General features: G+C 46.0%; 3 protein-coding genes and 1 long non-coding RNA gene across 7 annotated transcripts; 2 read left to right on the top strand and 2 right to left on the bottom strand.

The window, feature by feature from the left end:
• Positions 1-3,645: 3,645 nt before the first annotated feature.
• LOC120712458 (mini zinc finger protein 4-like) lies at positions 3,646-4,656 on the bottom strand. The gene has a single exon (XM_039998244.1). It carries the CDS (start codon positions 4,373-4,375, stop codon positions 4,016-4,018), a length of 360 nt encoding a protein of 119 aa, XP_039854178.1. The 5' UTR covers positions 4,376-4,656; the 3' UTR covers positions 3,646-4,015.
• A 4,524-nt stretch (positions 4,657-9,180) lies between these two features.
• Positions 9,181-10,850, top strand: LOC120712459. 2 transcript variants are annotated; one of them, XR_005690891.1, is made up of 4 exons: positions 9,181-9,365; positions 9,623-10,037; positions 10,254-10,396; positions 10,467-10,850. It is a non-coding gene; the product is annotated as an uncharacterized LOC120712459 (long non-coding RNA). The 2 variants fall into 2 exon arrangements; XR_005690892.1 differs by having other exon boundaries at positions 10,313-10,396.
• Positions 10,851-12,352: 1,502 nt separating this feature from the next.
• On the bottom strand, positions 12,353-16,141 carry LOC120712460 (mitogen-activated protein kinase kinase 3-like). 3 transcript variants are annotated; one of them, XR_005690894.1, is made up of 6 exons: positions 15,511-16,141; positions 14,990-15,241; positions 13,513-14,325; positions 12,946-13,321; positions 12,731-12,838; positions 12,353-12,618 (listed from the first exon to the last, which is right to left on the bottom strand). XR_005690894.1 is itself a non-coding variant. In XM_039998246.1 (3 exons), exons 1-3 carry the CDS (start codon positions 13,602-13,604, stop codon positions 12,821-12,823), a joined length of 486 nt encoding a protein of 161 aa, XP_039854180.1. In that variant the 5' UTR covers positions 13,605-13,842; the 3' UTR covers positions 12,353-12,820. The 3 variants fall into 3 exon arrangements, 1 of the variants encoding a protein (XP_039854180.1); XR_005690893.1 differs by having other exon boundaries at positions 12,353-12,623; XM_039998246.1 differs by lacking the exons at positions 14,990-15,241; positions 15,511-16,141 and having other exon boundaries at positions 12,353-12,838; positions 13,513-13,842.
• Positions 16,142-20,750: 4,609 nt separating this feature from the next.
• LOC120713448 lies at positions 20,751-21,575 on the top strand. Its single transcript, XM_039999410.1, has one exon. It carries the CDS (start codon positions 20,751-20,753, stop codon positions 21,573-21,575), a length of 825 nt encoding a protein of 274 aa, XP_039855344.1.
• Positions 21,576-24,022: the final 2,447 nt, after the last annotated feature.

The raw sequence follows: 24,022 nt of genomic DNA on the forward strand, positions 1-24,022 counted from the left end.
TTGGGCCGGACCGCCGCTTGCGCACCTACTACGCGTGGGCCTCTTCCAGAAGAAGACGAGTCTCGCAAAAGGCCGCGGCGGTAGATCTGGACGGAACGGCCGGAGTCGCGCACGACGTCGCGGCAGCAGCTAGCATTCTGCCGGCCGGACACCGGGTCCCAAGTTCCGTCCGCCGCGTTCTCATCGGAGATCGTCCGGTCGGCGCGCGGCTGCTGGTCGGTGGAGAACACGTCGGGAAACAAAACAAGATGGCCGCGAATATGTCTGGATTATTTTTTGGTCGGGATCGATCGCCGAAGTTGCGAGAGTGGTCAGTGGTAGAGACAGTAGAGATGACCGTTCAGTTCTGGTAGTGTAGGAATCTGTACAAGTTTTTTTTTTTTTTGCGAAAAGGAATCTGTACAAGTTCCAAACCTTTTCGCAACCAAAGAAAAAAGTCTGAAACATAACCGTAAAAAAGTAGCACTTCGGCAGCATGAATAAAAGGCTTGTTTCCTCTTATTAATGATGAAAAACATACTTAAGCACGGTCGCGGAAAAAAGTAGAAAGCTTGACTTGTCATTAAAATTCTGTTTACCGTACGATCTGGATTAAATGTGTTTGAATGTATGATTCTGATCAATTATAGAATCTACGGTTCGATGAAGATTCTACGGTCGCGATCTTGCTTAAAGACCACGATCCAATTTGCCATCGTGCCTTGATATATGTTCATGTGAGCTCAACTCATACCCTAATACAAATCACATTCGTATAATAAATTTAATACAAATCACATTCCTATAAAACTGCCAAGAACACTATTTGCCAAGTAGAGATTGCACTTCACACACGCTTGAACCGAAAGCACAGGAACCCATACTTTCCTTCTCCTTCAAAATTACGGCACTGTTCGTTCGCTGCTCCTACATGGTACACAAATATGGCTACATGGGTGAATTAGCGCATGAACCTGTGATCGAATTCGCACGCCCAAACCTAAAAGTTTCCCCATGCTCCTCCTACACGGTACACACAGCACACATGGCTACATGAGTTCTTGTGAAATCGAGAGCCCAAATGCCCAATTGGTACGGTGCAGCAGCAGCAGCAGTAATGCATACGCACGCCGTGCGTCTTTAAATGATTCCGTACGAAGACGATCGAGTACTCGATCTATTCGTTTCCCATCATTTCCAATCATTCACCGTCGTCTCAAAAAAAAAAGGCCGGCCGCCATGTTAGCGTGCATGCGTATAGTTCCTCCGCGCCACTGATCTAATTATTCTAATCTGATACTACGCATTATTGTAACCATGGCTCATGATGCCATCTAATTTTTCCTTTCACATAAGAGAATGTATTAGGTGTAAACCAACCTCTCCATGTAAACTATGGAAGCTCCAATATGAATCATTGGATCAACATCCAAAGGGTACGGGGGATTGAGTAATTTTACAATCTGAACCCTTCACATAAATGTCAAAATGATTAATCTTGTTGTATTAGTGCTGCTACTTCAATTTGTGTGATATTTGTTATATACTCTCTATTAAAAAAATAAGACATTTTGGATTCAAAATTGGTCCAAAAAAAGTCACTTTGCCCTATTTAGCACGTACACGTGCAAAATATAGGTAACAAATAGGAATAATTAAACACAGTTATTTTATCTTCTTGTTAATCTGCCCTACAATTTCTAGAATGATTTATATTTTCGGATGGAGGGAGTACGCACAAAGTCGCTACAGGGTTCATGTGCATCAGCTGCACACAAGTATGACGGCGTACACTCCATCCCATTGATGCGCCAAATTAAATCAGTGATCAGTAAAGTGGATGGACACCGCGCAGTGAATTGAAGAGAGTTTTGTACAATGGGTTCTCGTACCAGCTGCTAGCTTGGCTCAGTTGGTCAGGTGAGAGGGGGCTCACGCTGCCCGCGGCGGTTCGAGCGCCGGCTCGACGCGGTGCCTCATCTTCTTCTTAAACGATCTGCCAGTGTTTCTGGCTTACTTCAAAAAAAAAAATACTAGTGCCTTTTTAGGAACAATGTTGTGAACGGTTCATTGCCAAGACGCTGTGTATGTGTCCAAATAAATAAGCAACTTTGGTGTATATACCGGGCAACATAGGAGTGCTACACAGTAGTGCCGACTCCCAGCTCCTTCGTTTTTATAATTATATAAGAAAAGATTCACAGAGTATTCAGTGTTGGTGATTTTGGTCCAACATAACATACCCATTAATTGCGTTCTTGTTTGAAAGCTTGCATATATATATGATCGTTATTTTGTCGTTATGAACAATATATTCTAAGAAAAATTAACAGCAAAATCACATTATTTACAGCTTCAAATATTGTGTTATGCTACACACTACTATTTTGAAATATATAATGGCTGGAAACAAAATATAGTAAAATAAAAGTCCAATTTTCACTCGCGAAGTGGCACAATAGTTTGATTTTCAACCCTCAACCACAAAACCGGGTAACGGAGGCTATCCAATTGTGGAAACCGGATAAAATTTCCCCTTTGGGATGTTTACAAAGATGATTTTGCATTTTTAGAAAACACTACAAAAATTTGTTAGGTTGTTAGAGCCACTGTTTGAGGCAGGCGGAGAGCTAAAACTAGCATGACTTTTCGCATATGAACTCAAATTAGGCAATTTCTTTTGAAATGGCGGAAATCAAATTCCGCTTCTGAATTTCCCTAGCTTTGTTGGGTTTACTGATTTTGGATTCGTGAGATTCAGCTCGGAACATTTCCCAACTTTTGGTTAAGCCAATGTCTAGAGATGCAAAAAATCAAAATTAATTCATTTTAAGTCAAAAATTTGAAACATGTACTAATTTTTTCAAAAAGTAAAGTATAGCCTATTTGTTGGTCCTCTATTTGAATATTATTTGTTCAAAATAATAGGTATAACTACAACCAACCAAATAATAGGAATATGAAAAATCTAGATCCGAATAACTAACAAGTGGAGTGCCAATAAATAGGCTACATTTTTTTTAGAAAAATTGGCACTTGTTTCATATTTTTTTGATTTAAAATGAATTACTTATGAATTTTGAGTTTATACCTGAATATTTTTTATTTTGTTAAAAATATAAAAGCACTTTTGAAACCACTCCAGGAGCAAAATTTGCCCGGTTTTAATAGTTGGGTAGTTCGTGTTATCCGGTATTGTACTTGAAAGTTTTTATAGTTCAATGTTGAAAAATATGACACAAATATCATAATAGAGATGGGTGAAAGTGTTTATTTCTCTTGTTTCTATTTTTTTTGAGATAAATCTCTTGTTTCTATTGGCAATATATTCCCTCTGGTTTTAAAGAAAATGTATTTAGGACAAGCAGTGGCGGAGCCAGGGGTGCTCAAGCCCCCCCCCCCCTCCCCCCTACCACCTTGGCTTCCATGGAAGCCCCCCTACAAATTTTGTGGAGGAAGAAAGTATGAGAAAATTTTGAGGAGTAAGAAGAAGGAATGAGAGGAGGGAGGAGGAAAAAGAAAAGGAGAGCCCCCTAACTCTAGATCCGGGCTCCGCCGCTGAGGACAAGCTAATTAGTTTAGAAATATATTTGAAGACAGATAATCAGATTAGCTAGCTTTGTACATATTCGTATACCAATTAAAGTACACCACCCTCATCTATAGTGAAGAAACTGTATATATATGGACTTTATGGACAGAGAGCCAGAGAGACAGGAAATCACTCATGCATAGTGGCCTGACAAGGCTTCTTCCATCTGTAGATCTCGCAGCAAGCCATCATATGGTAACTCAACAATCTCATGCAAAAAGAAGGACAGCAGGCGTAAAATTGTACAAACACGGGTAGCGTGTGATCGATGAACAACCTTACAAATAATTTTGCAGGGGGAAAAAGGCAGTAGCAATAATTTAGCTAGGCAAGAGACCTGATCGAGCTAGCTAGCTAGTTAGAGGAGAAGAAGCAGAAGCTCGGCGCGAGTTGCAGGCGTGGGCTTGGCACCTGCGTTTGTTGCTGATCTGATCTTTGCTTTTTCTACCTCGGCGTGGCGCTGGACGCCGAGGACTCCGGCGAGCAGCCCTCGCCGCCCCGCCAGAGGCGGGCGCCGGCCGCCGAGGCGTCGTCGTCGTCGCGGCAGCAGCAGCGCCGCACGACGCGGCGGTGGAAGCTGCGGTGGCACCCGCACGCCGCGCAGCGGAGCGCGGCGGCGGTGCCGTCCTCCCCCTCGGCCAGGAACTCGCGGCACCCGTCCACGGCGTGCCCGCCCATGCTCGCCGCGTGGTTCCTCCGGCACTCACCGTACCGCACGCCGCCGCCGCCGCACCCGCCCAGGAGCACCGCCGGCGGCGGCGGCGGTGGGTGGCACCGCCGCAGGATCACCATCCTCTTCATCATCACACACACACACCGGCGGCCACCTAATTAATCTTTCCGCTCCGATACTCCTGCCTCTTCCTAATCTTCTTGCTTGCTTTGCTTGGCTCTGAATGGTCGAGTGAGGGAGAGAGAGATTATGAGGGGAGTAATGGCTAGCCCAGCATCTCGCGGGGTTGACGAGTACAGGAGGAGGCGGGCGAGGGAGATCGATCAATCGAGCAGCTGCCCTAGCTGCTAGCTAGATCACAGATTCACAGTGCAGAGACAGGCAGATATTTATAGCCCAGCTTGGCCGGGGGCCATGGCCGCGCCCACACACGCCCACCTACACGCACCTAACGCGCCCGCCAGTGGCTTAGGTTGTTTGACATGCCGGGGCGCGCGTAAAGCTCCCACATGCATGACCCTTTCAGTCATGCCTGTGGATCGGATTAGCTAGGAGAAGACCTCCTGCCTCCGGCTGGCTGAATTGATGGTCCAGCCAATTCCAACTCATCTCACCCAGCAGAACATGCTGAGCCTAAGACCTTGTTTAGTTTCTCTGAGTAATGTTTTTGAAATAAAATATTTTCACATTCCAAGTATTAAATATAAACTAACCACCAAACTAATTACAAAATTCGTATGTAAACTACGAGATGAATTTATTAATAATAATTAGTTCATCATTATTAGCACATATTTACTGTAACAATTTATTGTCTAATCACAAACTAATTAGGCTCAAAAGATTTATTTCGCAATTTACAGGCAATCTGTGAAAACCGATTTTTTTCGTCTATATTTAATACGCCATGCATGTGTCCAAACATTAATGTGCTTGATGTGTAAAATTTTCGACGGGGAACTAAACAAGACCTAAGCTACACCTCATACATATCTCATTATTATTATTATCACGTCCATTTGCACATGAAAGTTTGAAACAGAAGCTCAATAAGTACCAAAAAAATGGTTTGGATGGGTGGACTTTGCCGGGCAATTTAGCCAAGCGACAATAGTGTGTGCTCTACATTGTATATTTTTTAGACTAGAATTATGCACATATTTGCTGGGCAATTTTTTTAGACTACAATTATGCACATCTTGAGGAATTTCTGTCATGTTTTGGTTAGAAAAAAGGTCCCCTAGTTGCCTGAGTTTGATGAGCGGCTTTGTACATTCTCTGTTGATGCAGCGGCTAGGATAACATATTTTATATGCATAGGGTTACCAAGTTCACTGCAATATCCTCTCATTTAATCCTGTCACAATGGTTCCTAGTAATACCTCTTTGTTGTAATACCTCTCATTTATATGCATATATAGACTAACATACTCTTTCAGCTCCATAATAGGCACAGTACCTCTTTGTGTTTTATTACTGCCTAAGGACTTATGATGCTCTTAACAACTGAGTATGGCATGCTGATTTTACTCCAAAATTAAGAACAGCCGTATCAAAGCATTTTAGAAGCCAGATACAGTACGACGTCGTCACACCATTTAATTACATCATTGCTGTTGCTCTGTTTTGTCTTGGAAAAAAAACATATACACAGTACAACAAATAAATGTGATGAAATGAGCATAAGATGTGTGGGTCCAGCTGCTGATGAGCTGATGTGAAGGCAGGATGCCACAGCGGTGGAGCGCCACCACGCCAGCCTAGCGCGACGGCGAGGTCGGCAGCTGGGATGCTTGCCTTGACTGGTTCTCCGATCTCCTGGAGGCCCGGCTAGCCGTGTGGCAGGCAGGGGTCGTCTCGCCCGTCACTGTTGGCTCTCCCTTTGCCGCCTCCACTGTTGGATGGATTTCCTTCGCTGTTGCGGCATGTGCCCGGTGAGCATCTGATGGGAATGTGCGCACGATTGGGGATCGAGAAGGAAATTGAATGGCCGAAGGCCGTGGTTAGTTCCCACCCGTAAACGTAAAAACGCAAAATTTTGCGAAAGAATTTTGCTAATTTGAAGTACTAAATGAAGTCTATTTACAAAACTTTTTACATAGATGGGCTGTAAATCACGAGACGAATCTAATAAACCTACTTAATCTATTATTGCAACAGTGATGCTACAGTAACCATCCGCTAATTATTGTTTAATCATGAATTAATTAGCATCATTAGATTCGTCTCGCGATTTACAACCCATCTGTGCAAAAAGTTTTATAAATAGACTTCATTTAGTACTTCAAATTGACAAGATTTCTTCGCAAAATTTTTTTGGTTTACATGTAAAGGGAACGGCCTGAGATTCCATCGGCTGATAGATCCTGAGCAACGAGAGTTTCCATGTTCAGAAGTTCTGTAGCTACTAGTAGCAACCAGCCGAAACCCAAAACCATCACCGCCTCTCCCTTTATCATATACTGTCACAGTTTTTTTTCATAAGCACATCATTTTTTACGGAAATTCACTTATGAATCCGATAACATAGAACAATGGGAAAAGAAGCTCAGCTGGGTAATGTTCCTCGGTAGAGTTTGGATAAAGCATTCCCAATTAAAAACTTCATACACATATGGCAACAATATCTGAAGTACTTGGTAGCGTGTCACTATGTATTATGTATAAGCCTTAATCTAAAAAAATGTATTATGTATAGGCCCGGCATTATACTAGTTTTTATAGACTATAGAGTGAGGTGAAACCCAAGAGAAAGTTGCGACGGCAGCAATAATAAAGTCCATGGTCCCGTACTCTTGGCGATGCCATTGCTACCCTGTCCTACACGTAACGAAACCTGCTCGGCTCTGAAACCATGAAGGCGCTGTAGACTGAAACTGTAGAGCACTGTAGAGAGATTGGCCTATACTACTACGCATATAGCTGGTCCCTGGTTTGTTGGTTCATGGGCCCACCAGCGTGCCGTGGGGCCTCTTCAATCCAAAAATAACGAGATTCCTCTAAAAAAATTCAAAAAAGTTTTGCCGATCACCGTCTCAGAAAAGGTCGTGCTATTTCGTTTTTTAAAATAAAAAATGGGAGGAAAAAACGTCGTGCTAGAACGTGTTGAAAACTTGAAATATTTGGTTAATTTGGAATTCCGCTTGCATGAATTGGGTACAGTGCATTTCGATTGCACAGGTCTGGATCTGGCACTGGTCCTGCTCCAAGAAGTGGGGCTCCAATCTTAAGCTTATGCAGCAGCAGCAGGCCAGCAGCTTATGTAAGTGAACTAAATTGGCCTCATTGAAACAAATAAAAGTACTGCACTTGGGTAGGAGGGTAATGTGCAATAATTTTACTGCAGCAGTTGCCAGCTCCCAGCACATTTAATCCTGCACCGTACGCACGTTAAGCAAGAGATTTGGTCCACGGTGATCTGCAATTGCAGTTCTACAGTCCGGAAAACACAAAGGGAGATGTCATTCTTATTTTTCTTTTTTGAAAGACAAGTGCAGATGCTAAAGAAGCATAGTAACCAGTTTCTGAGTATATAAGTCAAATGTACAGACTACACTATGTTCCGCTGACAACCAGCAGCAGTACTTTTCTCTCACATCAAATCAGCACCAACCATCAGCCACCAGCTAGCAGTTTTTTCTCTCATAACAAATCAGCACCAGCACTTATATAGTAATTCCAATTTGGATTGCAGGGTTCCTAAAAGTACGAATAGAAGAAAAAAAAACATGTGATTCAAGTGGTTTCACTTGCAATCATATAGGAATTGAGAATGTACCAAACCTTCTAATGAAACGTTTGGATACACCCATGAAAAACAAATGAATTCGAGGACAGGGCACAAAGAAAAAATTATAAAAGGTCAGAGTTCTTGTTAGATTTAATTTCCTTCCAAATTGCTATGGATCGAGGCACTCCATTGGATCTTTTTAGATTGTACGACATCCAAACGTTCGGTTAAAGGAACATACCAGGAACAAAATTTCTTATATGTAATCCTATACAATTCTTCCACCCATCCTTTTTGTTCCAAAAAGGGCACTGCCATTCTTCATCAGAGGAATAAAGGGCAAGATTTGCCGTCCACTGGAATCAAAAGCGCCGCGCGTACACGTTCTCGACGCGTGCAATGCAACCCAACGCAACGCTGCTGCTGCTGCTGCGCCCTGCGCGCGAGGGACTCTGCCGCAGCCGTCGGCATCGGCACCGAGGAAGCAAAACCGGAACGCGGGGGGCCCGTCCGGTCGGCAGACCATGGCGGCGAGCACCGACACCTCGGAGGCGAGGATTCCGTCGAGATGACTCGCACCTCCGCGCGCCGGTCGCCTTTCGGCGCCCGGCGACATCGACGCGGCGTGCAAGATATCGCCGTGCCGGCGTGCCCGCGCTCGCGTGGTCCGCGTCCTGGCGATCGGATCCCACCTGCGAGACGTTTGGCGTTATACAGGTGCTGCAATAAGCCAAATTAGAAAGAAATAGACAATTTTTGATACAGGGTTTGGTTATTCACTTGGGCCTTGTTTCGACTGGAGTTTGTAGCAGAATATGAACATACATGCATATGCTGAATTCTTGAATGGATTTTTTTACAATTAAACAAATAGCAGTTGGATTATTTAAATTTCTTTGGCCATAAGCCATGTGCTTCATGCACTGGCAAGCAAATGATGGATGGGGGATCCTCAGATCGTCTGTGAGATCCTAAGGAGGCCATTGAAGATTGATGAATAAGCAAAGAGAATAAAGACATTGAGTATTTTAATGGCTGCCTGAATTCACAGAGTTTGTGGGCAACATAAATTATAGTTTTACAATTTGATCTTTGACTTTATGAATCTATTCAATGTAAGAAATAAGCATGCCAACTAATTATTTATTTCCAGCATGCATAGAAGTCTGCATCTTTGCATCAATTGCAAAATGACAATCTAAATATCTTGTAATTTGCCTTTTTCAGGGACCAACAATTGTGGATCAAGTTGTGAACATAACCCCAGCTGAAGATTACATCTACATCCCTGTTATTGAACAGGTATACAATTGAGTAACTTATGTTTTGGTCAATGAGGTGACTCGTACAAGTTCAACTCCTAATGCAGATTGGAGTACTCCTCTTCAGAGGTAACTTCAATTGCCAATGCAATTGTTTAGTTTTTTTTTCTCCCTGGTAGTTAGATCATGAGCCTTCCACAGTGGTTGTGGCAGACTGAAAACAGGGATCTCTTGTAAGAAGTGGTTGAAGGAATGAATGCTGATCAAGTGCCAACATCTTGCACATTTTTACTCAATAGTGACTAGATATCTGAAACAATCCATGTTTGATATTTTGATATTTTGAAGGCATATTCATACCTCTTATTTGTTCCCAATGTTTGCAGAGGCAATCCATGTGAAGGATATTGAACAATCAAATTTGCAGGAGAAAAATCAGAGCTGACCTGTGCACATTAAAGAGTAAACAATGTTGCTAAATGTTTCATGTTTTTTTAGTGTCTAACTGGGAGATAAACAATGTATGCCTTTCAGCATTTGGCTTCTCTGCATAAGTGCAATAGGCCTCTACAATATCATCCATTGGGACCACCATGTCTATCAAGCCCTCTCACCATACTACATGATGCACGTTTTGTTTATAGCCTTCAGTGTTTATTTTCTGACCCCTGGTTAGTCCAATTCTACTAATTCCTACTTTCATGGCTCTACAGCAGCAACAACCGGTCACCAGCTCCTCTCCTCGTGCCTCCGCGCCGCTGCTCCTGCCGTTTAGACCAATTTTTTTCGCTGGCAATATAGGTAACTAGGATTATTCAGTTCTTGAAACATTATAATGAACTGAAAACATTGGAATACTGCTGTTTAGATTGCCATTGTACAATTAGTCAAAAAGATAAACCTAGAAGATTTTGCATATGTAGTATGCTTTATTACCAACACATATATTGTTTTTTGATTGCTTAATTTGCATTATATGATGTTGCCATAGCGTTAGCATGGGCATTGTTTGTTCAGGGATGCCATAACAATAATCCCATGGATATGATCATTTTAAATTGATCAATAATTCTCAGTTGTATGGATGGTTGATGCGTGGCGGAGGTGGAGGAGGCGGTTGTGGGGAAGCCCGTGGGAAGAATCTTCCCTGGTTTTGGAAGGTAAAAACAAATCCCTTGCTTCCATCAATATCTTTATGCAAGTATTTTGGCTGATCATTTCTTTTTGCAGAGATCTGGAGAATTAGTTACAAAGATTTGTTTGAATGCTGAGAATGAGATAATACACACCCTTGCATTCTTAGCTGGTGCCATGGTTTTGTCACAGGTACTAATGAGATCTAATGAGATAACCACCGTCTTGGTTTTGTATATTGTTAGCTGTGATCTAATGAGATTATTATTTTTCAGAAATGAAGAAATACCCGTTTTGAGCTATATAATTTTGAATTTCAATGGGATTTCGCAAAACTAAAAACTAGGTTGTGCTTCCTTTAATTTAAACTACATACTTGATTATCCATATTTTCATATGATTTGTTTGTGCTTTGACACTATTATGTAAATAAATTAACCTCAAAAAATATATTTGCTAAGATCAACATCATTTTACCTATGTTGTGTTTCCATATTCATTTGGATAACTGGATGGATGCTCTTTCGGTCTATGCCTCTGGGTCAGACGATGAAAGTACGTATCTATAGTACTTCTATAGGTGTGAAAGTGTCTGCCGTAGCGTTAGCACAGGCACTTAGAGGCCAATCAGATCATGTGTTGTTTGGTATACGTCTGAAATAACTCTATGGATCATGTGTTGTTTGATGGACGTCTGAAATTTACCCGTGCTACGTGACGTTAGCACGGGCACCTTACTATTTTAATATTTTAATGTAACTTTTTGAAATCAATGAAATTTCCCTTAAAAAAAATGAGCAGAGGCGGCGGCTCACCAAAGATGGATCGCTCGATCGGTTCAACGGCCGTGCCTCGATCCTACCGTCATCCGTGTTAGGGGTGCACGTTTTTCTGCTGGCGCGGTGGCGCCACGCTCAACTGACGTGGCCTGCTTCTTCTTCAAAGCCGATACCGTTGCATGGAAGATAGAGCCTCCTTCAACCCGTTGCACGGCGGCATGCTCCACCGGTCCTCTAATGTTGCGGTGGATCTGGCACGCAACACTTAGATCCAGAGCACAGCACAGGGGTACACGGTTTTCTGCTCTCTTGCCACGTTCGATAGGCCTCGAGGCTTCGCTGCTTGCATGCTCGTCCATCGATGTCGTTGTGCTCGTGGCGACGGCGCGGTGCACGCACGCGGCACGGCGACAATGCCACCACGCCGCCGCCTGACCGGTCCGCCGCCACTAAGGGGAGAGCTCTGTGCCAGCACCCGGTGGCGCACATCCGGCACTGTGGCGGGCCTTGGACCGCGCGCGCAGAGTTCCTCTGCTGGATTTCCGTCGTCTGGGAACAGAGCAGGCCTGTGAAGTGAAGCCCCGTTTGGTTTGTAGTAGCAAGTGAAGCCCCGTTTGGTTCGTAGTAGCACAAGTAGTACAAAAATTTTGACCAATAATTAGAGATACTAAATAAAGTTAATTTACAAAACTAACTCCACAACCCTGCGCTACTTCGCGAGACGAACCTAATGAGGTCTTTGACCGCACGATTAGATGATGATTACTGTAGTATTACTGTAGCCAATCATCGATTAATTACTGTCATTAGATTCGTCGTGAAAAGTTACACACATTCGTGAAAAAAATTTGCAAATAAACTTCGTTTAATACTCCATGCATGTGAGATTTTTTTCTCGGGAATTGTGTGCGCTACTCGTGCTACTGAACCAAACAGGCCCCAATGGGCCGAGTCGGATGATCCGGTTACCTCTCTCCATCAGAGTGAGTGCGTGATCACTCGGTTCCGGCTCAGTCTGTACGCCGATGATGCAGCTTTGTTTCTGAATCGAACAAAGGAAGAAGTGACAGCAGTGAAGCGAATTCTGTCCACATTTGGAGCGGTGTCTGGCTTAGTTACAAACATGACAAAGAGCGCCGTGTTCCCGATCTGTGAAAATATTGACACGGCTGCGGCGATAAATTCCGTCACCGCAGCCAACTATTATGGAAGGACCCCATGATATAGACGTGTATTCTTTAAGGCCCGAGGCAGTAAAGAATTCAGTCTTTGCTACATACTATAGTTGTATTTTCAAGCATTGATCTTAGAGACATGCGCTAGTAGCGGCACACATACGATTTGATCAGGTGGACTTCACTATTGTTTACAGACTGAACACTTTGTGCAGGTATTGTGTATCAACTGAACTTCTTTGACTCCCTTGTAGTAAGATGTCAGAGACTCAGAGACCACTGTAGCTCATACATCTGCCCTAAAAAACACATTATGCTTGAGACTGACATGCAGCTAATAAGCTTCTGACCTAAGGTAAGATACAAAGCAGCTCCTGATGGCTGCGATCAAGTTCAAGATAATTACTTGACAGATCAACCTGAAGGTTGATGCAGAGGTAACGCCCCATGCTTATGAAGTTATGGTTTTCTTTTCATACAGATGGGCTTTAAGGCCTCAAACAGATTCCACGATCTGAAAGATAATAGGCTGCATTAGAGAATCAGAAACAGGGAACGGGGCATCCAGCAATATGCAACAATGCCATACAGGGAGCTGCTTTGGAGTTCGAGGGTGCTAACCTGAGAGGTAAAACTCCATGTTTCGACGTGTAGTTTTTGCGTTGATATGATGAAGCAACCCATGGCATTTCCTGGCTCCATAAAGAATTCCTCTCGGAAACGACCGACCCGCTTGCTCATGATGTCAAAGGGGACTTCGTCAGTGCTTGGCATCCCTTCAGCTCGTAGCCCATCTTCACAAACAAGGAGCTCATTCCCGACAATGAATAACCCAGACACACGAATTGCGACGCCTTCTTCCCCATGTGCACAACAGCGAACCTTTTCTATTACATGAACGATCTTACTACGAGGGCGGCTACATTTCAGCATTTTCCTTATTCTTGACAAGGTCCCAAATATGTCGCTTTGGCCGATATGTTCTTCCCCTAAGAAACTAGGAAGAAAAAGGGGGGAAATGTCAGGTCAATTCAGTTTTGGCAAGACAACAGGACATCAGTCTGCTATTATTGTCAGCAGTAACAGGAAATAGATAGAAACATGTGCATCTTAGACAACTTGTAAGACCATCGATGGTCAGGTTATTTTGCTTAACGCATCAGTAACAGCATCCAATTACTATCATACCTGAAAACAGACTCCTCTCTATAGAATGTTTTCATGTAGCGCCAGACAGTATCCGAACCATAAAACATCAGATAGTAATGTACAGCAAGCATCTGGGATGTAGAAAACAATGTAGGTCAGTAGCTAACTAAATGTTACCGAACTTTGTTTTGCAATAAGAGAAAACGTGATACCAGCAAACACATGAACTTTATCCCAAAATCTCACAAACAATGAGAAAGGAAAACCATGTGCAGAGATGCAGTTCATGAGTTTCACACACATGATTGCATGCATTTGGTGACAGTATGTCCGGAGCACAGAAACTGTGCTACTAGTCCTGGCTGCCTACAATTGTTATTGTTATGTTGATAAAAGAAGAAACTTTCGTTGTTTTTGACTTTCAATAGTTGCTTAAGGCCAAAAAATATCAATTCTACTCTTTACTTTAAGATAAATTTGTAGCTAACTAGGTGCGCCCAAAAGACATAAGAGTAGTACACATGCAGAAGCTTCTATAAGCTGCTGGTCGATCATAAGGCCTGGATTAAAATTGCTGAGAGTTACTAAGACAACTGAGGTGATATCTTCTAAGACAACTGAGGTGATATCAGCTAAATTAACTGAGGTAATGTATCTTGCAAGAACTGGTTCCGGTATAAATTTCTTGACCCTGATGATATCTGCTAAAGAACCGCCATCCATGTACTCAAGTGCAAAATATATTGCTCCAGAATTAGGCTTGTAAAATGCTCCATGGAATTCAACCAAGCCTGGATAGCAACAGGCTTCTGATAATGTTCCCAACTCATTAATAATCTGTTCTCTTTTCTCCTGTGAAATGAAAGAGCAGGATATTCCAATTAAATTATCATTCAGTTGTCTGCTAAATATGATAAGGAAATGAGCTCTTCAAACCAGATGTATTAGCTGACTACATCAACAGCGGAAACAACAAGAGAAAATGCTGTATAGATAGCATAACCTGAATGCTAAGATACAACATTGCAAGACACATTACAACAGAGTCTGCTCTGGTCATCTGAATTAATTTTGATAACCTGATTGCCGTACTATTTGATTCTTTTTTTTTCATTGTGCTTGTTTATTCCTGTTGCTTTGTTATCTATCCTTCCAAATACATATGCTCTTTTTCCTTTCACAAGAAACTGGGAACAACCAAGATCTTACCTTATGTATTTTTCTTTAAAAAAATGATGACTTGATTCAAATATGGGCATACAGATGTGGTACTCAGGAAAAAATAAAAAGTATTATGCTTTGGTGTAATTGATTCCATACTAACAGAAGAAATTATTTTGACACACTCTACTCAGAATTCCTGTATCAATTTCCCTGTATGCCCTGTAATGCAACACTTATAAAGTTTAGTTTACTGTGTATTTTTTCGCCAAAACCTGCTTGATCCACGGTACTCCATACACTGTGCAACATTGGCATGTACTAGAGCTCCCAGCACATAAGTGCAGAACCTGACCTTCTCAAAAACATTTATCTTCTTCAAAGCCATAATCCGATGAGCTGGTATGAAAATAGCTCTGTGGACAACACTGCTTGAACCACTTGCAACAGAACCAAAAATATGCATCTCGCGAGATGAACATCGGTATGCCTTATCAGAAGAACGTGCTTTATCTCGTCCAGTCTTTCGTTTATGGAAGCCAACCTCACTGATGTTGTATTCGCCAGAAGATCTACTCAGTAAGTTAACAGTTCCACCTTCCAAAACCTTGACAAAAGAAAAGGTGAGGAAAAGGGGTCAGGTAACCAGGAATAGGCTGAATGCTTGTTTGTAGCCTTCAATCTTCAGGATTACAAACTCCAAGAAGTACAGTGAGCGGTAGGATAATATGAAGCCCCGTCCTAAAGATCTTCCCCCAATCATTCCAAGGTAATATGGTAACAGAGGTGCAGCGCGGATTAGGGTTAGGATTAGGGCTAGTCTAATTACAATCAAGCCGCGAATTTATTTATTTTCGCGAGGACAGGAGCACGCACCTCACCTTCACGTGCTCCGATCACCGGCCGCCCTGTGCGGCTGTGCCCCCGTCGCGGCGTAGCCAGCCGCACGTCGTGGTCGTGGCCCGTCGCCGCCCAGCACGTCGCGAATCTGGTCGTGGGCCCTCCTCCGCAGCGGCCCGTCGCCGCGCACCGTCGTCCGCAGCGGCCCGTCGCCGCGCACCGTCGTCTTCACCGCAATCTGTCGCGCCAACACGCTCGCCTCCGGCCGCCCCGTCCAGGCTCCACGGCGTCGTGCGGACTCATCCTCTCCTGCCTGCTGTACGTGCTTGAACAGAGGACTCCTCTCCTCTCCGCTCCGCTGGCTGCTGCTTGTAGGAAAACAGAGGAGTTGCGGCACGGCTGGTGCTCTGCTCCCCTCTACTGCTACTTCGCTGCTGGGAGAGTGCTCTGTTCTGTTCGTCTGCTCGAGTGCCATTTCTTCTTCTGGTGGTGGTGGTGAGAGCAGAGAAGGTTGGCATCAGTTTGCTACTGCCCGTGTGATCATGGATCAATCCTGCTACCTCTGGCATTCTTCTGCTGCTACTGGCGCTACGGATGGTTGAGGTAACTAAGTCTAGAACAATACACGCGCTACGCTGAGTGGGTTCCACTGCATCGAAATAAAAATAGAATAATTGGAAAAAAATAAAAAGAGAAAATAAAAAAAGAAAAAACGGCCCCCAGCTCAATCCGCATCGAAACCATCTTCTTTTCTACTGCACAGCTCGCCCCCATGCCGCTGCTCCATCGAGCACAGAGGAGTTCGCGGTCCAAACTCACCGCCCAGCACCTCCGCCTCCAGGCCGGCGCCCCCGTGCTCCGCCTCGCCGTCGCTGCAAGAACCCACCAACTCCAGGTGCAAAAAAATGAAGAAAAAAATCCAGCACAGGTCCACCAGACGCCATCATTGACGGGCGGATCCGCCACCCGCGCGACTCCTCCAAGCCAGCGGCCAGATCCGCCACCGGTCGCATCCCCAGCCTGGTGGATCCCGGCGGTGATCGGGATGGAGCGGGAGGGGGAAGGGGCCGGGGAACTCGGCAGATGACGGCGCCGAAGGGCGGAGCCGGTCGGATCCCCCGCCGGCGGCGGGGCGGAGCGAACGGCGGGGGTCGAGAGGCAGGGAGCCCGGGAAGGGGCGGTGGCCGAGGGCAGCAACCGGTGGCGGGGGAGGAGGGCGAGGGGCAGAGGACGGCGACCAACGGCAGGAACGGCGAGGCGGAGCGAACGGCGGGGTCGAGAGGTGGGAGCTCGGGAGGGGGCGGCGGCCGAGGACAGCGACCGATGGCTGGGGAGGAGGGCGAGGGGCAGAGGACGGCGGCCACCAGCGGGAGCAGAGGGCAACGGGGCGGCGCCGAGGCATGCTAGGATTAGGGTTAGGGGAGGGACGGTGGATGACGGGGGAGGGTGCGCGGGGGCGGGGGGCGGGGGATGGGGAAGCTAGCAAGGTGACGCGGTGGGGGTGTTTGTAAAAAAATATGGATGACGGGTTTGAATAAAAAAACTGAAGGGTCTATTTGCAAAAAGACCAAAGAACGGCGTGGATCGACCCCGCTACTGATCGGACGGTCCGCGTCGAGCTATTCTCTCTGAGACACATGTCATCTCAGGAAGGCTCGTGGAGCAGCCGGCTGCTCACAGGCCGCCCTCCACACGCCGGATAGAAGTAAGAGTATATTTCTAATTTTTCCTCTTTTTTTGAAAGATTGTAATGCTGAAGTCAAGGTTGGCATACTGAAGGGTGACGTCACTCGTACTTCTCGAGCACCATGAGTCGGTCAAGGAGACGTGTGTGTTTGGATCAGGTAGGGTTTAATTGTCGCTGGCTAGAACTAACTGTTAGCTGGCTAAAATCAACCCTTTACGGATGTTCAGATACTACGTGGCTAATAGTTCGCTGAAATATTGACGCACTTTCTCCGTCCTGGAATGCAGGCATTTCAGAGTTCAAATTTTATACTCAAATATAAATTATTCTGAGTTAAAAGTAGACCCAATTATATTAATTGTGCATTATTTTCAGATCTTTTTTATAGAAAAACGTGCATACAACCATATAGGAAAAGATACATGGGAAAGGGTATGCTACTTTAATTAGCACATACTGTTTAGTTATCCAAACAAAATTCCAATGTTTAATAATTAGAGGTAAGAGAGTCTTTTTCTACACAGACATAATCTGACTTAAAAACTCCAGATCGCCTTATATTTGAGGACCGAGGGAGTAAGTCTGTTTTGTCCTTGGTGGATGAGAGAGAGACAAGAGCATGTAGAAGGGCAAAAGCTAACTTTTCGGGGCATCCACTCATTTTTATTTTAACAAATGGCCACCAGAGTGTGCCTATTTCGTTGACATAGATAATAGAGGAAACAAGCTCCGTTTGGTTAGCCTATAAGTTTCTAGCAGTAGAACATTAGAAATTGTTTATAATTTTAACCGCTAATTAGGAGTATTAAATAAAAACAGTTTACAAAACCAATTTGAGAATCCTGTGCTAGGAACCCTGACGAATCTAATGAGACCTTTGACCGCATAATTAAAGGATAATTACTATAGCATCACTGCATCCAATCATCAATTAATTACCTTCATTAGATTCATCGTGAAAAGTTACACTCATCCTTAAAAGAATTTTGCAAATAGACTTTATTCTAAACTTCATGCTTGAAAGATTAGCCCATCTATTTGGCTGGATTGGCCAACTTAGCTGGATTTGGCCAGCTAATGAGCTTGGCTAACAATTAGCCAATCTATTTGGCCACATATTTGGATCAATTAGTATGATTAATCTTTAGCGACTGACAATTAGTTTTGCGTGTATCAAACAGGCTCCGAGACTCCGAGTTGAGACTATTTTTCATAATGGCGATACTTTTACGTACTCTGATGCAAGAACTAAAATATGCCTTGATATACTGAACAACAACGGCAACAACGCCTACCAAAATTCCCTTTTTAACGTGGGCACCATTACCCAGCAACAGCAAAGCCCAAATCCGTTTCTTTGTTTTTTTTTTTTGGAAAGCTAAAGCCGTTTCGAAATGACAGCGCACACTTGAGGACACGAAAGGATATCCTTACCTCGCCGCCGCCGTCGCGTAGGCCGCCGGCGGGCGGCGCGCCGCTGCCGTTCGCGTCGAAGGACAGAGGCCGCAGCCTCCGCTCGAGCTCCTCCAACCCCGCCATTGATCTACACCTCGTTCAGCAGAGTGACTGACTGAATGGGGACGCGAAGCAGTGCGGGCTCGCCAGTAGGCGCGGGTGGTGTTTGGTTGGTAGGTATGGTCGGAGCATGTGCATTGCGATCTTCGGACGCCACGTAAAAAGCTTCCTCCGGAAAGAGACGCCACGTAGGCACGAAAAAGGTGCTCATGTGCTCCACGTCGTCACACCAGCATTATTGAATATCCATCTGACTGGCTGGTCGAGTCCCGTCTAAAATGTTAACCGAGGGCACACCAGGATTGAATGGAGTACTTTCTCTGAAAAGCTCTATTGCCAAGGGATAGCATATTGTTTTACTAAGATCTTGTTGGGTTTTTTTCAGTTTAATTCAAAAGTATCGTCACATCACATCACATGTTTACACACCAAATATTAAACATAGACTTATTGCAAAATTAATTTCATAAGTCGTGATATAATCACAATACGAATGATGGAGGTAAGCACCCGGTCCCCCAACAAAGCCCCTCCTCATCTTCTCCAAGGCCCAACATCCGGCCCAATAAAGGCCAAGGCAAATTGTAGCAATCTGCGCAAGACGGCCTGCGCCAGAGCGATCAAACGAGAGGATGGACACGTAGCAGCTTACTGACCGCGGAGGCAAACAGCAGCAGTCCGTACCGCGCCGCCCGGGCCTTGCTCACCAAGGAGACGACCCGGGACGAGGGCGGGGAGGTCACGCCTACTCCCCGTGCCGCCGTACACACCGCCCACTCCCGAGGAGCGTGATCGTGCATCAGAACAGGGCCTCCTGACGGGGACATAGTGCGGACTGTGCCAACTACCCGTACCAGCGACAGAGAACAGGAGAGAGGGCGTCAACTCTTCCGCCCCGCACGCCGTCATCATGACCCCCTGGCGCACTCCGTCAGGGACAGGCGACTGCGACCGGGCGAGGCCGCTTGACAAGCTGAGCTCGTCAGCGAGCGTGCCACTTCCCGGTCAGAGCCCGCTCAGGGAAGGACGCACGAAGCGCGCACGGACGGACAAGCGACTGGATGACTGCCGGACCTCGACCGAAGCACGAAGACTATCCCGACCGACCAGGGATAGGACGGGAGGACGAAGACCCTTTGCCCAAGAAAACCGCCCAGGACAACTGCCACTGCTTCTGACCGATGGAGCGGGGCCCTCCGACTGACAAAGGCAAGAAGTCAACCACAGCAAACAAGCAACACACACTAGCAATAAAATTGTGTAAATAGGGGGTCCCACTTTGAAGTATAAAAGGGGGATCCAACACACGTAGAAGATAGAGAACCATTCCTTCACTACTCGAAGCCTTGTAAGCTCCCCGGCAACTTTGAGCATCTAGGCTCGAGCAACAGAGAGAGAGCACCACCCTTCATACTGGACGTAGGGCATTTCCGGCCCGAACGAGTCTAAATTTCTCGAGTCATTGTGTGCTAGACCATTCCGATCCAATGCGCAAGACACGAGCAATCAAGTAGTTTGGTAGTCGCCCAAATCCGGCTGCGACAACAAATTTATTAAGTATAATTAGTTCATAATTTGACCGCTAATTGCTACAATAATCATCCGATAATCATGCATTATTTATACTTAATAGATTCGTCTAGAGCTTTAATTGCAACTTATGCAATTAATTTTATATTAAATTGACATATGAACTTTCGAGATATCCGAATATTCGATGTGATGACAACTTAAAATACCAAACGGGGCCTAAGTGTTGTTTTAGTGGTAAGCGATATACATGATTGTTTACAGCGAGAAACCTATATTAATTTCGTTAATCAAGATTAATCGGCTCAGCGGCTCTCATGCCTTGTTCATTTAAAAAAAAAATGGATAGAGGTATAGAATTCTTTAAAGGTTTCCGAACGAGTGAAGAAAAATTAATCGGCTCAGCGGCTCTCATGATTCTTTAAAAATGAAAGACCAACATACAGGCCGCAGCGGCTGCCGGGGCGTTCGTCGCCGAAACACCGAACACCTTGTGTGCGTACTGTTCTTCTTCTTCCTTGCGTCCGCCGACGATTGTGAGCGCATGAGAGCGTCGCGAGGCGAGTGCGAGCTGGGAACGCGTGTTCGAGCTCGCCGCGGTTCCAACAGGCCCGCGTGCTTCGAGGAGGCGGTCGTGTTCCGGAGGCAGATGGAGGGCCTGAGCAGGGCGCGGCTGCTCGGGGCGTTCGACTTCCTGCGGTGCAGGGCCCGGGCGCGCTGCGGCGTCGCGCCGGGAGCCGCCGGCCCTCCGTCGGCGCTGCGCGTCACGCTCCTGCTCCGCACCGGCGCGCGGGCGTTCAGGGACGAGGCGGCCGTGGCGCGCGTGTTCGAGGCGGAGTGCGCGCGCGTGGCCGGGTGCGCGGTCACCGCCGCGCGCTCGGCCAACCTGACGTTCTGCGACCAGGTGCGGCTGCTGAGCGCCACAGACGTGCTGGTCTCGCCGCACGGGGCGCAGCTGACGAATATGCTGTTCATGGACCGGGGCAGCAGCGTGATGGAGTTCTACCCGCTGGGGTGGAGGCAGAGGGCCGGCGGCGGGCAGTTCGTGTACCGGTGGATGGCGGACCGGGCCGGGATGCGGCACGAGGGCTCGTGGTGGGATCCCCACGGCGAGCCGTGCCCCGGCTCGCCGGACATCCTCAGCTCCTACAAGAGCCGGCAGATCGGGCACGAAGAGGCCTACTTCGCGCGTGGGCGGCCAGAGTCGTCGCCGCGCCAAGGAGCGCAAGACGCGGCGCGGCGGGGAGGCGTTGGGAGAAGAGCGGCAGCCGGGAGCGGCGGACTGCGGCTGCAGCTAGCTGCCTTGCGTGGTGTGCTCAGCCTAACATTGTGTTTCACGGAAGTCTCGTTTGGTAAAACCGGTTTCTAACTTTCAAAAAAGAAAAACCGGTTTCAGCCATTTTTATTGGTTTCGCTACCGCAACGAAAAGCAATGCAGGAAGGAATTAAAGTGGAACTGAAGTATACGAGTCATCATCCTGTGAACTTCTTGATGAGCCAATGCTGCCCCAGAGCGTCGCCAAGCCCCCTGAAGCGCCTGTCGGCGTAGGTAAGCCGTAAGGGCGATCTGCAGTCTACCTGCAGGGTAACCATTTTGTCATCCATCTCCTTGACATCCTCCTTGAAGGTCCACACCTGGCCGATCCTCTCCCAGGCGATGCTGCTCAAGCTTGCAGACGACACGCTGCACGATGGCTGCCGCGACCATCTCCGCTGCCCCGCTCATGGCTGGCCCTGCCCCTGTTGCATTGGACCTTGCTTTCGCGCACACCGCCGGGAACTACATGTGTGGCGTCAGAGAAGTGGGTCGATCTCGGTGCAGAGGCAGAGGGAGAATTGGAGAGGAGCTGAATCATTAACTGCTACTAGTAGTAATTTAATCCGTCCAACAGTTGAATTATCTGCGTGTGAAATGGACTGACTCACTTTAGAGGTCTTAGCACAGATATTGCACAGGCCGTTGACTTAGTTGCGTAACTTGAGATTACATGCATGTTGGGATCGTTAATAAAGCATTTCCTTTTGCTCACAGCATGCAAAAGGCAAAGAAGAGTCGGAACTACTAAACGCAAAGAGTCGGATACAGAGTTTAGATTTTTTATATGGGGTCGAGATTTAAAACTCATCATTCAGTCAAACTTACTCATACCCCGAAGCAATAGCTACCTAAACTTTGTCCTTTAGGTAATCATGGTCCTGTTTGGAACATTAGCCATGACTAATTTTGAAGGTTAACATTTAATATAGAATTGATAAGCTAAGAATTACTCCAAGATATACTGTTTGGATGTATTGGCTAATGTCCGCCCTCTCTACCATTTCCGTATCCGAGTGTGCGTGCGTACTCAACTTTTTGTGGAGTTCATATAAAATTAACCCGCAGCTCTCCAGCTCCTGACGGAGACGCACGTGTGATTGTGGCAGGCTCCCCTTCTGGCTCGCTGCTCAGCCAATAGTTGCAGACACAGTGTTTCTTCGACGGTTGGAGCGGGCGTCTCGCGAGACGTCCGTTTCCTTCACTCTCTTCCTTTCTCTCTCTCCTCCATGTAGGTATGAGCTAGCTAGCCGCCCATCATAATACTTGTTCTTAGCATCTCTTGGAGGGCTAAGGATTTTAGGGGGTTACACTACTACAAAACGGGATTTTCCAAGGCGGTTGCAAAATAGCTCGGAGGTGGGCAGGCCGGCAGCCCGCCTCCATTAATGGTGGCTGGGCTGTCAGTCTCGCAACCGCCTCGGTTAATATCTTAACCGAGGCGGTCAACTTAACAAAACTGTCTCGGTTAAGGGCCTATTAACCGAGGCGGTTGCTTTAAGGCGTACCGCCTCGGTTAATTTTTAACTGAGACAGTTAGGTTAAAGCAACCGCCTCGGTTAATAGGCCCTTAACCGAGGCGGTTTTGTTAAGTTGACTGTCTCAGTTAAGTACCCAATATAACAGCACAACACTGCCCTCACCCTTCTTCCCCGCGACTCTCACTCCATTTTTGTTTGTTTTGAGCTCAAAACACCAAAATTGGCCATTTCAGAGGGGGGAGGTTTTGCCCTTAGATTTGGTGGAGGTGGCACCGCAAAAGGTTAATTTCTTACTCTCCTCTCTTTTTGGTTGATTTTGGTGCTTTTGGTCTGAAGGACCGGATAGGCGACCAGAGGGGGGGTGAATGGGAGCCTTTAAAAAAATTCTCAAAGAGAACAAGGCCTATGTCCCGAATTCAACCCGACGCACCTTCCTTCTAACCGTCAAAGTGACACAAGCCAACTCGTGACGAGTTCACCATAGGAACGGTTAGGAAAACCTCGACGCAAAGCGGAAGCACGCGAAAAACTATTTACTCGAGCTAGCGTTAAAAAGGCTTTCTCTAAAAAGGCATGTGAAGATCTAGAACCAATTAGCAAGATCAAAAACTAATTAACTCAAGCTAAGCAGGCAGTAAATAAATTATTTGAATTATCACCGTCACAAAGATCCAGATAGGCAATAGCAATGATTAGGCAATGATTAGTGACTGTAGCATGAAAACGATGTTTGCAAGTGACTAAACAAACCTGCTGCCGTGCTCACCTTTGCCTGCTTATGCTGATGCTCCACGCACGCACTTGCTGCCGTCGGCCTTGTGTGTGGTGCTTGTCTCTTGCTAGGAGCAGCAGCTGCTGCTGGCTGCCGACCACCGGACAGTCCGGAGTTTGTGACCCGGACAGTCCGCGGCACGCTGGACAGAGACGAAAATCACCAAACCGAAATCGCCTCTTCAAAAAATCCAACCACAACTCGATCCAAACTCGATCTCAGGTCACAAAATTAAAGCCAGATGATCT

The sequence above is a fragment of the Panicum virgatum genome, chromosome 6K, assembly GCF_016808335.1.
Source record: "Panicum virgatum strain AP13 chromosome 6K, P.virgatum_v5, whole genome shotgun sequence".
NCBI classification, from domain to species: Eukaryota; Viridiplantae; Streptophyta; class Magnoliopsida; order Poales; family Poaceae; genus Panicum; species Panicum virgatum.